General features: G+C 48.8%; 1 protein-coding gene across 2 annotated transcripts in view; it reads left to right on the top strand.

Annotated features, from left to right (window-relative positions):
• The first annotated feature begins 436 nt into the window (after nucleotides 1-436).
• The window catches only part of SEMA3A (semaphorin 3A), a 174,036-nt gene continuing 158,860 nt past the window's right edge, over nucleotides 437-15,612 (top strand). Inside the window, exon 1 of one of the 2 annotated variants that reach the window (XM_058190464.1) lies at nucleotides 437-746. In XM_058190464.1, coding sequence (XP_058046447.1) covers nucleotides 632-746 — 115 coding nt within the window. In that variant the 5' untranslated portion in view covers nucleotides 437-631. The remainder of the gene's footprint in view (nucleotides 747-15,612) is intronic. The other variant, XM_058190462.1, reaches the window with a different exon arrangement.

Below are 15,612 nucleotides of genomic sequence, written 5' to 3'. Positions count from 1 at the left end.
GCCCGCCGCCTTAGCGAGCCGAGAGCGGGGCTGCGGGAGACAGGAGGACGCGCGGAGAAGGGGCCAGAGCCAAAGCTAGGCAGGGGGAACTCCGCGCCTTCCCCTCGCCTTTCTCTCCGCGGGGCTGCAGCTCTGCCGGCCGACGCTCCGCTCCGCGCCTCGCCTCGCCTGCCCTTCGCTGTGCCGCAAGCCAACCCGGAGAGGAGGAGGAGGAGGAAGAAGAGGAGGAGGAAGAGGAGGCGATTGCTTTGCGCCCCCCGAGCACCGACGGAGAGGCGCCCCGGAGCGCGCAAGCGAGAGGTGTAGCCCCGGGAGAGCTGCGCTCCTTGCCCCGCTCGGCACCCGGGGGTCTCCTTTCCTTCTGCCACGGCGCGCCCCGCTCCATTGGCCCCCCGCCGCCGGGCAGGAGCCCCTCCGGGCAGGGCGCTGAGTGGATCCCGGGACTGCGGGGAAGGCAGGCGGGCGGCGGCGGCGGCGAGGATGGTCCGGACCTGAGCGCGCCTCCGTCCTCCGGCGCTCCCCTGGCCGGCTCACCTGTTACCTGCTCGCCTTTGTGGGCGCTTGGCAGAAGTTTTCGGCTTTCGGCCCGGCTTTCGGCCGCGGGGCGACGGACAGCAGCCTCCGCCTCACCATGGGCCGGGCCGCCCAGGTGGCCTCGCTGCTCGTGGGACTAGTAATGCTGGCCGGCCGGGAGCGCAGCCAGGCGGCCAAGAAAAATGTGCCGCGGCTGAAATTATCCTATAAAGGTAAGCCCGGTGTCCCCCCGCCCTTCCTATCCCGTTCGGAGGGGCTTCTCCTGGGGCTCTTTGCAAGGCGCGCCCCCCCCCATCGATCCCGGCTTCGGGGGCTTGCGGGCTCCCTCCCTGGAGGCGGCGGCCAGCGCGCACCCTGGGCAGACAAAGGACTTTTCGCCCTGGCATCCCGGCGCGTCTCGGGGGAGTCTCGGCTACCCGCCCCCAGCAACTCCGCGCTGCTTCCCGCACCGGGCCGAGCTCGTTCGCTCCCGGGAGCCAAGCGGGGGGGGGGGTTGATTGGTGCCGGGATGGGAGACCACCAGGAGAGGCCGGGGCTGCAAAGTCAGAAACGGAAAAAGCAATGCCAGCCTCTCTGCCAGGGAAGCCACCGAGAGTGGGGGGGGGCGTCCCTGCTCTTTTGTCTTTGCGGCTCCGTTCGCCCCCGCCGCTCTTGCGTCCTCTGTCTCTCGCCCCCACCCCCACCCCATTCTCCGTGGGTGTCCCGATCAATTGTTGCATGACGTGGGAAGAGTTCGTGGGGAAGAGTGTCTATAGAAACGGCGCAAGCCTTCGGTCAGAGGCCAAAGAGAAGCGCTGGACCCCCAAATCCCGGGCAAAGGGAGGCGGGCGCGGGGGCTGCGCGCTCTCCAACTTTGTCTAACGGAGCGGCGCGGGGGGGGGGCGTGAATTGCGCCGAAGTTGAAGGCGCGGGGAGCGGCGCGGAGGGGGGGAAGGGAAGGGAAGGGAGGGGAGGGGAGGGGAAGGGGCTGCAGCCTGCAGTCAACTTGACGCGGCGGCGTTGCACAAGTTCCCCGCTCGGGGCACACCCACTTGTGCCCCGCCTTCCTCGCTGGGTTGAAAAGGCTCGATGCCCCCCCTCCGCCGCCCCCCTCGTCTCTAACAGCACCTGGAAGTCGCCCTACGGGCTGGAGATTTTTTTTGTTTTAAGGGCGATGCTTTGATTTGGCCTCACGCTCCAGGTGGGAGCCGGCCAAGGACGGCCGCGGGCTCGGTTTGCACCTCTTTGCTTCGGGTGCCATCAGTTCGCCTTTCGGGAGCTGGTTTTCCGATTCTTTCGCCGTTGCTTTCCCCGCCGGCTTTTTACAGGGGGGTGGGGGTGGCTGTGCACGTGGGCGTGCGTTTCTTATGGTGGGGGAGAGGTGACGTTCCAGTCCCGGTTGTGTGAAAGTGCGCCGTGGTTGCTGATGAGAAGGCAGAGCGAAGGGCGCCTAAACGTTGCGTGTGAACAAGAAAAAAGCGTGTGGATCGTACCCGAATTGAGAAACGGGTGTTAGGAAGAGTGTGTCTCGGCGTTGCACGCGAACGTCTCTGCGTAAAACGACATTCTGTCGTTGTTGGATGAAGGATAATTCAACTGCCACGAAGAGACGGCTAAATATAGAATAGAAATGAATTAAGCAAGTTACCTTTTGCTCCCCAATTCCAGGTTCAGACTTCTAAGTTCCTTTAAATAGATACTTAATTGCTTATGATCTAATTAACTTTAATGTTCCTATTGAAATGCAATTACACAGACAGGGGATTAAAGTTGCTGATTTAAAAACTATCTGTTAACAAGAACCACGGCTGATCAGAAGCCACCTCCTATTTTTAACTCTGCTGCTGCAGTGCGATTCTGTCCAAGTTTTTAGTGCAGGTGAATGGGCGGCATTCTCAGGTGAGTGGATGCAGGAAATGCACCTGGATCTGGGATTAAGTTCCGTTTAAAATGGACCAGCTTCTATTATACACAGGATTGCTCTGTTGATGCCCAACACAATGGTGCTTGTTTTTATTATTTTTTGAAGATTTTTTTATGATGGATTCCTGCTTCTGCCATTATATTTTAATACTTATCAACTTTTACATGTAGCTGAAAGATGTGCAGCCTGCTGCTAACCAAATTCCAGTTTAAACAGTTGTGTTACATCCACTTGGATTTGCTCCCCCAAATATGAGTTTAAAATTACATTGCCTGGTTTACTTATTTTTCATTTTCAATTTTTCAGAAAGTCCACACAGCTGTGGTTTTATTTTAGACCACTTCAAAGTTCTTTTTTAAAAAGCTGCATACAAAATGCTTTAAATGGAATTACCTGGGCATGGCACGGTCCTTCATATTGCACTATCAGCAACATTCCTGTGAGGCAAATTAAAACTGGATGGCTACCAGTTGGGTACCCCCCCCCCATGCAGTGAGGTGAATAATGGTGACAGGGTTGTAAGTCTACTTAGACCTGCTGACTTTTCAGGCTGGCTCTGAATCTGCCCAACCTCTTGAGTCTGAATCTGTCACAGCACAAATGAGATCCCATGTCCTACCTGATCCTTTGATCAAGTCCCCAAACAAAAGCTTTAACTGTACACAGGTTAGTTGAAGATAATATGACTTTCTGCTTCACTGGGACCTTCCTGGAGGAGAGCGGTACCCACCATTATCAACCAGGATGGCCTAGCTGGGCTTTGTAATGCCACCTGCCTGGGAGCACCCCTGGTTTGGGCATGTTGAGATACAATGCAAGAGAAGCATTGGCACTGATGGCGCCTGGGGGGGGCTAATTCTAAGCATGTGTTGATTTGATTAGCGCATCACATCCTGTTAAATTGATTTTGTTCTTTGAAGATTAGGCTGGGCGTCCAGGGAAGCCGTGTCAAAGTGCCATAAATATCAAGTTCCTGGGGGATGCAAGAATCTAGGCAATGTTGGCTAATAAAACAGAGTAATTAATAGTCCTTATGCTTCGTACTGCGAATACTTTCTATGTGAAAGAAGCCCAGCAGTCTCTCCATCCCCCCCACTCACTCTAAGCAGTCTGCATGTTAGCCGAGGAATGTTGAGCAACAGATTAATGTATTGAACACATCATGGTGGGTTTTGGCAGAACAATTCAACAAGTAGGTTCCCACATCTGTGGCACTTGGCTTCTTAACTTGCTAGTCACGATACAGAAACATGACCCTTTGCCTAGTGGCAAGATGCTTTTGGCCGAATGAATTTAATGGTGAAACTAACACATGTATGTTGGGCACATGCATATTCTGTACATGGACAATGGTAGAAATATGCCAAGCCACCATTATCTCATATACTGCCTTCTTATTACAGTATTTTATATACAATCAAGTATTTTGGGTTAGGGCCAATATTTTTGGGATTGTGATCATGAGTGGTCAGGGAGCTACTGCAAAATAATAGTATGGATTTTTTCATTAGCAGATCTTTGTTTTGCCTCCCGAGCTGGATATATTGAAATTAGAAAGGGGATTTTTGCGAATAAACTTTGAAAGTGATTGGTAAAAAATTAAATCCTTCCCTGCTTTATCTTCCTATGGGTTGGCTGTAGTTCTGTCATTTCTCCAGTTGCTGTGTCTTATACCACCTTGGTGGCAGCTCTCCACTCAATGCCCAAAAGACATACAGTAGTCCCAGCTGATAGGTTTTAGGGATAAAGACTGAAATGGCCTCTCAAAGTTTTGGATTTTCACATTTCTGGGGACCCTTCCCGACTGTTCAAGGCCTTCCATCCCATTAGTAAGCCAAGAGAAAACTCAGCCTGCATAGATTTTCCTGCCCAGTGCCAACTGCCTCGCTTCTAGCTTGCAACCCAACCCAAGGAAGAACCCGCCTCTTCTCTTTCTGCACTTAATCACTATAGAATTTCCCAGTGCCAATCAGGAGGTGGCATAGTTCTAGAAGCTAAGGTAAGCTCCTGGGTAAGACTTAGATGGGAGACCTCTGGATTATTCCAGGGAAGAAGTGTAGGCTGGGATTTCACAGCAGCAAGTGACATCCCACTGGGGAACCATTTCGGGGTTTCTGCCAAGAACAACATGGGGATTTTAAGGGGAGGGTGGGAATGGGGAGGGATTTGACGGGTGGGGGAGAGAACCTGTCGGGGAGGGATCCAGCCCCTGTGCTTGTTCGCGACACTATTACATCTGGTCTGAAGGCGGGGGGGAGGGCTCTGTTCCAGGACTAGAGGGTTGTTCGATCTGTACGGTAAGTGGGAGGGGCAGATATGGCGGAGGGAGGGGGCCGTATCGAGAGTTGGGAGCACGTGTTCGATGTCTGGAAGCGATCACGTGCTCCAGCCCCCCAGTCCCTACCCGTTCCTCGGGCGGCCATGATCCTCAGAGCTTGGATCTTCGGCTGATGTTATGTAATGCCCGGTCCATGGCTAATAAAGCTCCCCTGATTTGCGATCTTATTCAGGGGGAGTCCGCGGACCTTATGGGCATTACGGAGACCTGGTTGGATCCAGAAGGGGGGTTCCCCTTGTTGAGCTGTGCCCTCCAGGTTTCCGAGCATTTCATCAGCCGAGGGCCCAAGGTAGGGGTGGGGGGGTGGCGGTTGTCATTAAGGAAGATCTAGAGCCGAGGGAGGCCACTGTTCCTCAGATTGCCGGCTGTGAATCCCTCTATGTACGGTGGGGCCATAGGAATCAGTTGGGCTTGTTGATCACGTACCTGGCTCCTTGCTGCATGACCACAGCCCTGCCTGAGCTGTTGGAGGTACTTGCCGCTGTGGCGGTTGAGACCCCCAGACTTATAGTCATGGGGGATTTCAACCTGCCATCAGCTGGCTTGTTATCGACTACAGCTCGGGAGTTCCAGGCTTCCATGACGGCCTTGGACCTGATTCGAGTAAATGATGGCCCTACGCACATGGGGGGAGGCACGCTGGATCTGATTTATATCTCTGGACAGTGGTTAAATGATCTGGAATTAGATACTTTAGTAACAGAACCAATGTCATGGTCCGATCATTTTCTCCTTCGCCTAGACTTCCGAACCACCACTCACCATCGCAGGGAGACGGAACCTATACGTTGGTTCCGTCCCAGGCGCCTGATGGACCCCGAGAGGTTCCTGACGGAGCTTGGGCCATTCCCTGAGGATCTGGCCCACGGCACGACTGAGGAACTAGTTGTGGCCTGGGAACAGGCCACAGCTGGGGCCTTGGACCGCATTGCGCCTTTGCGGCCTCTGACCTGGCGCAGATCTCGTCCGGCCCCTTGGTTCTCCGAGGGGCTGAGGGAGATGAAACGCCAGAGAAGATGCCTAGAGAGCACATGGAGGTCCAGTCGCTCCGAAGCTGATCGGACACTAGTTAGGTCCTATTCTAGAACCTATCTAGTGGCAATGAGGGAGGCGAGGCGTTCTTACGCCTCCACCCTCATTGCGTCGGCAGATAACCGCCCGGCCGCCCTGTTTCGGGTGACCCGCTCCCTCCTTCATCAGGAGGTGCGGGATGACCCTTTGCAGGGGCGAGCCGAGGAGTTTAGTGGTTATCTATACGATAAAATCGCTCAGCTCCGGGACGGTCTGGACCGAAATTGGGATGATCCAAGCGAGGGAGAGGAGACACGTCTTGTTGAGCCAGTTTGGGATGAGTTTGACCCTGTGGCTCCCGAGGACGTGGACAGGTTGTTGGGGAGGCTTCACGCCACGACATGTTTACTGGACCCGTGTCCTTCCTGGCTGGTACTGGCCACTCAGGAGGTGACACGAGGCTGGCTCCAGAGGATTATCAACGCTTCTCTGTTGGAAGGGGTTTTCCCTGCCGCCTTGAAAGAGGCGGTGGTGAGACCCCTCCTCAAGAAGCCCTCCCTGGACCCAGCTATTTTGGGTAATTATCGTCCAGTCTCCAACCTTCGCTTCGTTGCGAAGGTTGTAGAGAGTGCTGTGGTGCGACAGCTACCCCAATACCTGGATGAAGCCGTCTATCTAGACCCGTTCCAGTCCGGCTTCCGACCCGGATACAGCACGGAGACAGCTTTGGTCGCATTGGTGGATGATCTCTGGAGGGCCAGGGACAGGGGTTACTCCTCTGCCCTGGTCCTATTAGACCTCTCAGCGGCTTTTGATACCATCGACCATGGTATCTTGCTGCGCCGGTTGGGGGGATTGGGAGTGGGAGGCACCGTGTATCAGTGGTTCTCCTCCTATCTCTCCGACCGGTCGCAGACGGTGTTGACAGGGGGGCAGAGGTCGACCGCGAGGTGCCTCACTTGTGGGGTGCCGCAGGGGTCGATTCTCTCGCCCCTTCTGTTCAACATCTATATGAAGCCGTTGGGTGAGATCATCAGTGGCTTTGGGGTGAGATACCAGCTGTACGCTGATGACACCCAGCTGTACTTTTCCACCCCGGGCCACCCCAATGAAGTTGTTGAAGTGCTGTCCCGGTGCTTGGAAGCCGTATGGGTCTGGATGGGGAGAAACAGGCTCAAGCTTAATCCCTCCAAGACGGAGTGGCTGTGGATGCCGGCACCCCGATTCAGTCAGCTGCAGCCGCGGCTGACTGTTGGAGGCGAGTTACTGGCCCCAAAGGATAGGGTGCGCAACTTAGGTGTCCTCCTGGATGAACGGCTGTCGTTTGAAGATCATTTGACGGCCGTCTCCAGGAGGGCCTTCCACCAGGTTCGCCTGGTTCGGCAGTTGCGTTCCTTCCTTGATCGGGATGCCTTGTGCACAGTCACTCATGCGCTCGTTACCTCTCGCTTGGATTATTGTAATGCTCTCTACATGGGGCTCCCCTTGAGGTGCACTCGGAGGCTTCAGTTAGTCCAGAATGCAGCTGCGCGGGTGATAGAGGGAGCTACACGTAGCTCCCACGTAACACCGCTCCTGCGCAGACTGCACTGGCTACCTGTGGCCTTTCGAGTGCACTTTAAGGTTTTGGTTACGACCTTTAAAGCGCTCCATGGCTTAGGGCCTGGGTACTTACGGGACCGCCTGCTGTTACCGCATGCCTCCCACCGACCCGTACGCTCCCACAGAGAGGGACTTCTCAGGGTGCCGTCCGCCAAGCAATGTCGGCTGGCGGCCCCCAGGGGAAGGTCCTTCTCTGTGGGGGCTCCCACACTCTGGAACGAACTTCCCCCGGGTTTACGCCAAATACCTGACCTTCGGACCTTCCGTCGCGAACTGAAGACACATCTTTTCATTCGCGCGGGGCTGGCTTAAATTTTATTGATTTTAAATTTTCTATTAATAATTTTAAATGGGGTTTTAGTCTATTATATATTTTAAATTTTTAGGCCAATTATAAAATAAGTTTTTTAATTTGCATTTTAAATTGTATATTGTATTGCCTGTTTTTACTTTGCCTGTACACCGCCCTGAGTCCTTCGGGAGAAGGGCGGTATAAAAATCAAATAAATAATAAAAAATAATAATAATAATGTCCGTGAAGTCATCAACATGAGTTTCACTTGAAGGAGGCTTTAGCTTTTTTGTTTTTAATTCACTGAGGTGAAGGCCAGAATTATAAATCTACATCTCTAATAGAAGGGAAGAAATAAGGGAACCATAATTAGCATCATCATCAGCTCTGTGAAAGGCTCCTGATAGAATGACGGAGTTGGAATGGATCCTAGGAGGCATCTCCTCCAAACCTTATGTAAGATTCTACGTGAGCATCACTGACAGATGATTGAACGCTCTTAAAAACCTCTGGCAATTTCATATGACAGCTTGTATAGTTGGGAAGTTCTTGACATCCAACTTGAACTTCCTTTCTTGTAATTTTAAGCTGTTCTGGTCCTGCCCTCTAAGGAAATCAAAGACAAGCCAACTTCCTCTCCTGTGTGACTGTCCTTCAGCCCTCGTGATCCTCTTCAGACGGCCAAACATGCCCGTTCTTCAGAGAGCTTAATTCCCAGACCCCTCGCTCTCTCGGCAGCCTCTTCAGAAGTTGCTGCACTTTTGGCTCCGTCCCTTATGAACTCTGGTGACCAGAAATGGACCCAGCCTCCCAAGTGGAGTCAGATAAGACAGAGTAGAGGAAAATGACCACTTTGTGTGATCTGTGTTCCTAATAAGGCACCCCAAAATAGTATTTGCTGTTTTTGCTACATTTTAGCCTGTTTGATTTTGGTCCACAAGGACACCAGATTCCCCCCCACCCCAATATTTTCTTCTATCAAGTCAGGTCTCCTCCCCTCCACACTTGAACCTTTCAGTTTTCTGCCTCAGGTGCAGAATTGCCTTCTTGCTAAAGTCCAGCTCATCTTCCTCATTCTCCAATAGTAAATAACATTCTCCGGGCAGCTTCCATAGTTATTTAAGGTGTTGAAAACAAATCTGTGTGACCAGCATGGAAAAAAATGACATCAAGTGTTCAAAAGCCACAGTAAGATGTGGCTCTCTGTTGATGGTTAAGGATGGTTAACCATGGACAGCAAAGGAGGTGCGTTCCCACACGCTTCTGCTAATCTCCACATCTTAACCATGGTTAGAGGGAAGCTAAAGGCCCTTTTCCTTTTTCGCTGTCAGACGGCTGTAACCATCTGCCTGTCTTGTCGTGACTTGGAGGCCTTCCTTCCTTTGGGGGTGTTCCAGTCGGATTGGCCAGGCCCCAAGTGGGATCGTTCACACACCACCCCTGCTGTGTCTAGTCTCACCCCCGCTTTACAAACTCCCGTCCCTGGCGGTGCCCCCATGACAGCAGCAGAAGCAGAGTTATGTCTACATCCAGCCAGGGAGAACCGTCTCCCTTCTTTTTCCTAAGGATGAAAAGGAGCCAATTGTGAGGCATCCACTTAAGATGATTTTGGTTGAAATCCCCCCCAACCCCCGAGAACATTTGTGATCCTTTTTTAAAAAAAAAAATCTTTTGTTCAGATTCTCTGTGTATAAAGGAAAAAGTTTCTGAAGTCTGCCTGACTCAACGTTTTTATTTCTTGTATATTTATCCTGTGTTTCGTGTATGATTGAGATTAGTCATTTGGTTGCTCTTGCTGCCTAATTCCAGGACAATTAACTGGAAAACGATGGCATGGAGGCTTCCTTTTTATTCCCCGTTGCCTTTCTCTCATCTGGCCTTAAGATGAATTCTCTGTCGTGGTTTCCTCAGAAAATAAACTCTTCAAACAAGAGTGGTAGCAGGAAAAGATAGCAGAGGCCAAGGAAAATAAAACAAGTTCCCTTAACAAGACCGGTTATTTCATTTACTTGTCATAAAGCTGCAGATTTCATTGATCAAATTTTAGATTCTTCCTTTTTAGGTAATCTTCACAAAAGTTTCCTATCTAGAAGACTGTCAGAATCCTGTTGCTCACTAAATTTGGTGCTTCTGCAAAGGCAGGTGGCAACTTGTCCTGCCTGCCTCAATCAGGGTTGTTGTGATTTGTGTGACTTTTCCTGGCTGGGCCAACTGCCACATCTAAAGCCATCCAGCCCTCCCCTCCCTTGACTCAGAGCCCTGGCAACTTTAGCTACTTTGGCAATGTCTCAAAGGTGCTTTTTCAGAAGGCAACCGGGCTTTCTTGGTTTTTTGTTTTGAAGACGTTTCGCTTCTCATCCAAGAAGCTTCTTCAGCTCTGACCAGATGGTGGAGAATGGAAGGATTTATACTCCTTGCAAACAGAACTGGTCATTTGCATCCTTATTAGAGAGTGATTGAGGCCACTTGGAGGTCAATGAATTTCTAAAAATTCTGCAAGGAATATAAATCCTTCCATCCTCCACCATCCAGTCAGAGCTGAAGAAGCTTCTTGGATGAGAAGAGAAACGCTTTCAAAGAAAAACCAGAAAGTCCAGTTGCCTCTTGAAAAACACCCTTGGGACAACCAGGACCTGGAGGACTGAGAATCTCCATAGAGTTTTAGTCTGGCAATGAAATGTTGGTAAGCTCAGCAAATGCAGGATCCCAACATTTCATCCCAATAGAACTGCTCATATTCTCCATGATTGCGATGTACAAAATAGGAACACAAAGGGATCTGTGAAATCTGCAGAGCTCGGGAGCCTTAACCCTTCCAGAGGGTCCCTGCTTTGCTCTTAAGTAATATCCGTGGCCCCACAGCAGGTGGCAGCACCTGACCAACCATGTCCGGTCTCAGAAGCTAAGGAGGAGCCAGTTTAATTGGAACTTGGATGGGAGAGCACCAGAGTTTAGACTAGACTAGGAAACTAAACAAAAAAATCATAATCATGGAATCAATCTATTACCCTCCACCTAGAAACAAACAACCTACTTTCTATCAAACAATTTGGTTTCAGAAAAAAATTATCCTGTAATCTACAACTACTACATTGCAAAAACATATGGACTAGACATCTCGATCAGGGCAAAGCAATAGAAGCAGTTTACATAGACTTCTGTAAAGCTTTTGATTCAGTGGTACACGACAAATTACTTCTAAAACTAAAATCCTATGGCCTCTCTGGACTCCTACATAAATGTATAGCTGCCTTCCTGTCAAACAGGCAACAAGTGGTCAAAATAGGAAGCGCTCTATCAAATCCTGTACCTGTTAATAGTGATGTTCCCCAAGGCAGTGTTTTAGGTCCAACACTCTTCATACTTTACATAAATGACCTTTGCGATCATATTAAAAGCATCTGTGTTCTCTTTGCTGATGATATTAAACTATTCAACACTACAGACAATGCAACTACCCTTCAAAAGGACCTTGACTATGTGGCAGATTGGTCTAACAAGTGGCAACTTCAAATCTCAACCAACAAATGCTCTGTCTTGCACATTGGCAAAAAAAAAAAAATCAAAACATAAAATACAAATTAGATGGACATGACCTTATAGATGACCCTCACTCTGTCAAGGACCTTGGAGTACTCATTTCTAAAGCTCTAAGTGCCAGAGCCCATTGTAACAACATTGTCAAAAAGGCACTAAGAGTTGTTAACCTAATCTTGCATAGCTTCTTCTCTGGTAATATTGTACTTAACTAGAGCATACAAAACATTTGCAAGACCAGTCCTTGAATACAGTTCATCTGTCTGGAACCCACATTGCATATTGGACATAAATACAATCGAGAGAGTCCAGAGATATTTTACGAGAAGAGTCCTCCACTCCTCTGCTCGCAAAAAAATATCTTATGCCACCAGACTCCAAACGTTGGGCTTAGACAACTTAGAACTATGCAGACTTCAATCTGACCTAAGCATAGTACATAAAATTATCTACCACAATGTCCTACCTGTCAATGACTACTTCAGCTTCAACCACAACAATACGCGAGCAAATAATAGATACAAACTCAAGGTAAACCGCTCTAAACTTGATTGCAGAAAATGTGACTTCAGTAACAGAGTGGTCAATGCCTGGAATGCACTCCCTGACTCTGTGGTTTCTTCCCCAAATCCCCAAAACTTTAAGCTTAGACTGTCTACTGTTGACCTCACCCCATTCCTAAGAGGTCTGTAAGGGGTGTGCATAAGCGCACCTGCGTGCCTAATGTCCCTGTCCTAATATTCCTTTTTTACTTACTCTTTTCATGTATCCAAATTATGTTTATACTTTTACCTGTTATCTTATATATGATTGACAAATAAATAAAATAATCCCCAGATAATTCTCTCTCTCTCTTTTTCTTTCCTTCCTTCCTTCCTTCTTTCTTTCTTTCTTTCTTTCTTTCTTTCTTTCTTTCTTTCCTCCTTCCTTCCTTCTTTGCTTTTCCTCCCTTCCTTCCTTGTTTGCTTGCTTTTTTCCTTTCTTTCTTTTCCCTCCCCTCCCCTCCCTCCCTCCCTCTCTCTCTCTCTCTCTCTCTCTCTCTCTCTCTCTCTCCATATAACCAAAAGATTCTTGGTACTTAAAGAATATTAATGAGATAGAAGTCAAACCAGTGTGAGTGCTTTCTGCAGCAAACCTATTTTGACAGATGTTTTCCAGGACATGTACACCACTAGGTTTATTGCTTTAAGATGTGACTGGGCCAAAGGTATATATACACATATATATTATTAATACCAGAACATTTGGATAGAAATATAATCGGGAGGGGGGGGCGGGCTTCAGCTGCAAATGGAAAGCATATTTGGCACATTGAAGGCACATTGAGACAAAGAGCCAAGAGATCCATTGTGCAGAAATCCAGATGACCAGCAGATGGCAGCGAAGAAACATAGAAGACTTTAACTCTCACCCTGCCATCTAGGAGTCAGGTACCTCTATTTTTGTAGCCCAGATATGTGCATACAGATGTGTCCATCATACTGTTCACTTTGTGGGTAAACAAAGCTAAAAGCGGTAAAAGAGTAAAGTAGAACACCAAAAGAATTCAGATAAAAAGTTTACCCTCCTGTCCTTGTGAACTGTCCTTCCTTCTGCCCTTCCTTCAAACCTCTGAATGCTCGTTTCCCCCCATTCCCCTTCCAGGATCTCATCAGCCACGATTTTCTCAGTCTTCCCTTCCTCCCGACCATTCATTCTCTCCCCATGGACAACAGGTTTCGTAATTCAGTCCTCATTCATTCTCTCTGTATAACCAAATCATCTTTTTTTTCATACAAGTCAGTTGCTTTTATATTCAGTTCAGACTCTGCATAAAATATAATTTTGGTAAGAATAAAAAATATTTTAAACCCTATGATTTATTATGCTAATAATTTCAAAAGACTTATAATTTGCCAACATTATCAACAATGCTACCAATATGCAGCTAGGACAATTTTGTGAACTATGGGTACACTCTACTTAAAGATATTCAAAAGGATCCATATAGATATGACAACCATTCAGTATAAAATTATACATTAGCCCCTTTCTTGAGAATGTAAAATATTGCTTTTTTCATTTTCCCAGCTGCTCTTTTCTAATTCATCTCTTTTGTATGTGTTTTAATCCTATAAAATGGTCCTCACACGAAGGGAGGGAGGGAGGGAGGGAGGGAGGGAGGGAGGGAGGGAGGGAGGGAGGGAGGGAGGAAGGAAGGAAGGAAGGAAGGAAGGAAGGGTCAGCATGATGCATGGTCCCACAAATTCTGATTTGGAAACTAGTTTATGGCTTCATTCAATGTGAAAATTAGCTAATATGGTTTATTCAGTGCTTGAAGCTATGACCTTTAGAAGAAAATACACAACTCACATTACTCTCCATTTCTGCCTGTGATGTTTAATAGCATAATTGTGTTTTCATGACACCCCAAATTCTGGCATAGCTGTCATTAAGTTCCATACTGAAGCCATTTGTACTATGCTTTGCCTCTTTGCTGCTGACCCAGAACCAGTTCTGACTTCCAGGTCGCCAGCATCATTGAAGTAGGTGACAAGTGATTGACAGGTGCCAGTCCAGTCCTGGGTCCCCTGCGTGTTCCTCCCCATGGCTTATCGTGGGTGGGGGAGTCAGCACGAGGTCCCCTCCTGTCTCTTCTGTTGCTCTGTGTCCCTCTCCCCAATGCCGTTTGCCCACTGCAGACCGGAAGGTCTGGGACAAAGTCAGTTCCCCCATCAAGGAGCAAAGAGCGGGAGACCCATGGACACTCTCCACAAACCCTGCCATCGGGGAGGGGGAGGGGGAATCCTTATTTGCAAAGGCTCTGAACAGCTGGATGTTTTGGCTGCTTCCAGTCCATCACAACCCGATTGCATTTCTTATATGCTGGGAGCACCAGAGGCACCTTCTGCTTTAGATCCACATTTGTTTGTAAGTCTGTGTATGTGTTGGAAGAAATGTCTATCTGGGTTCAGTTCAGAGGTGGGTTCCACTTATCTTGACTACCGGTTCACAGCAGGAACGTACCCGCATACGCAGAAGCTTCTGCACATGTGCAGATCACCCGTGATGACATCGTGGTGGGTGGGCAGAGCCTCCCGCCGGTTTTACTATCGGTTCTATAGAACCAGACCAAACCAGGAGCATCCCATCACTGGTTCAGTTCCAAGTGGGAAGAAAGACACTGGAAACACGGAGACTGCTTGGGAAGATGGTTTAATGGTGGACAGGAATCACATGGTTTTGAGGTCCTGAGCAAAAAGAGCACGTGGGTGAGAGAGAGATTTATACCCTCTGTTGGCTTTGAACTTGCTTCCTGTTCCTGTGGCAAGAAATGTATCCTGATTGGTTGTCAGACTCCCATGCTTTGTTGAATCTTGCTGGGTGATGTAATCTTCCCAGGTGCCATGTGGTGAGATGGGTAGAGGGCTAATCCTATTAGGTCCTGAGGGTGAAGGTCTTTTGTGTTGTAGATAAGCTGGCCCAGCCTTTTGTCTTGTAAATAACCAAAAGTATCTGCTGGGGACAGGGAGCTGGGGCTGAGTTTCTGTCTTAAGACTTCTATTTCTCTTTTAGGGGAAATATTCCGCCTTTTTAATATTTCCTAGAATATTTCATTTTTTTAGGAGAGGGTGGGTGCTAACTTCCTACACGTGTGTGTGTGTATCTGTGTGCATGTGTTTATGCAATGCAACTCAGTGGCTGTTGATAATATGTTTGACATAGTATACATTATTAATACAGCACTTGTACACAGTTGAACATTCGCACAGCAGAATGCAGAGGTGCATTGGATAAAATTCAGATGCGACCCAAATAAAGAATAATGTGAGTGACAAGCCCCTTTTGGCTAGGTAGGATTAACCAAATTTCATGTTTGTACTTTTATAAAACCTGGTCCATTGCTATATGTGTAGGTGCGCCTGATTCTTTTATCCGGGGCCATTACAGCTGAAACCTGGGGAAAACCCCTTGCAGTCACCCAAGGATAACTTCTCTGATGTAGCCTCCTTTAGCCTCGGAGATACCCCAGAATTCCCTGGAACAGGTTAAAAAATAGTAAATGGTCCCAGAATGTAAGCAGAAAATGAAAATTCATCCACCCCACTAATGTTCCTAATAAAAGACCCTGATCTTGGAAATCTCCTGTGCTTAGACAAGTCCCCTCAGTGCATCCCCTCAGCAGATGTGATGAAGTGGCTTTGACAAGCGGAGGCCCGAAGGAAATGCCAGGGGGAGGCAGGTGAGGGGAAGGAGGGCCGTGTGGGCCAGACCCTCTGCATTCAGCTTGAGAAGGATCTCCCTTTGCGGGATGAAAGTGACATAAATCTCAGCACAGCCACCTTATCTGTGTGTGGGGAGACACATCATCTCTTGTTTCCCACCAATAAAGGAGGAAAAGTTGGGATGAGTGTT

This window comes from Ahaetulla prasina, chromosome 7, assembly GCF_028640845.1.
Source record: "Ahaetulla prasina isolate Xishuangbanna chromosome 7, ASM2864084v1, whole genome shotgun sequence".
Taxonomy (NCBI): domain Eukaryota; kingdom Metazoa; phylum Chordata; class Lepidosauria; order Squamata; family Colubridae; genus Ahaetulla; species Ahaetulla prasina.
The sequence above is the reverse complement of the archived record's forward strand: the minus strand, read 5'-3'. Positions and strand labels throughout refer to the sequence as shown.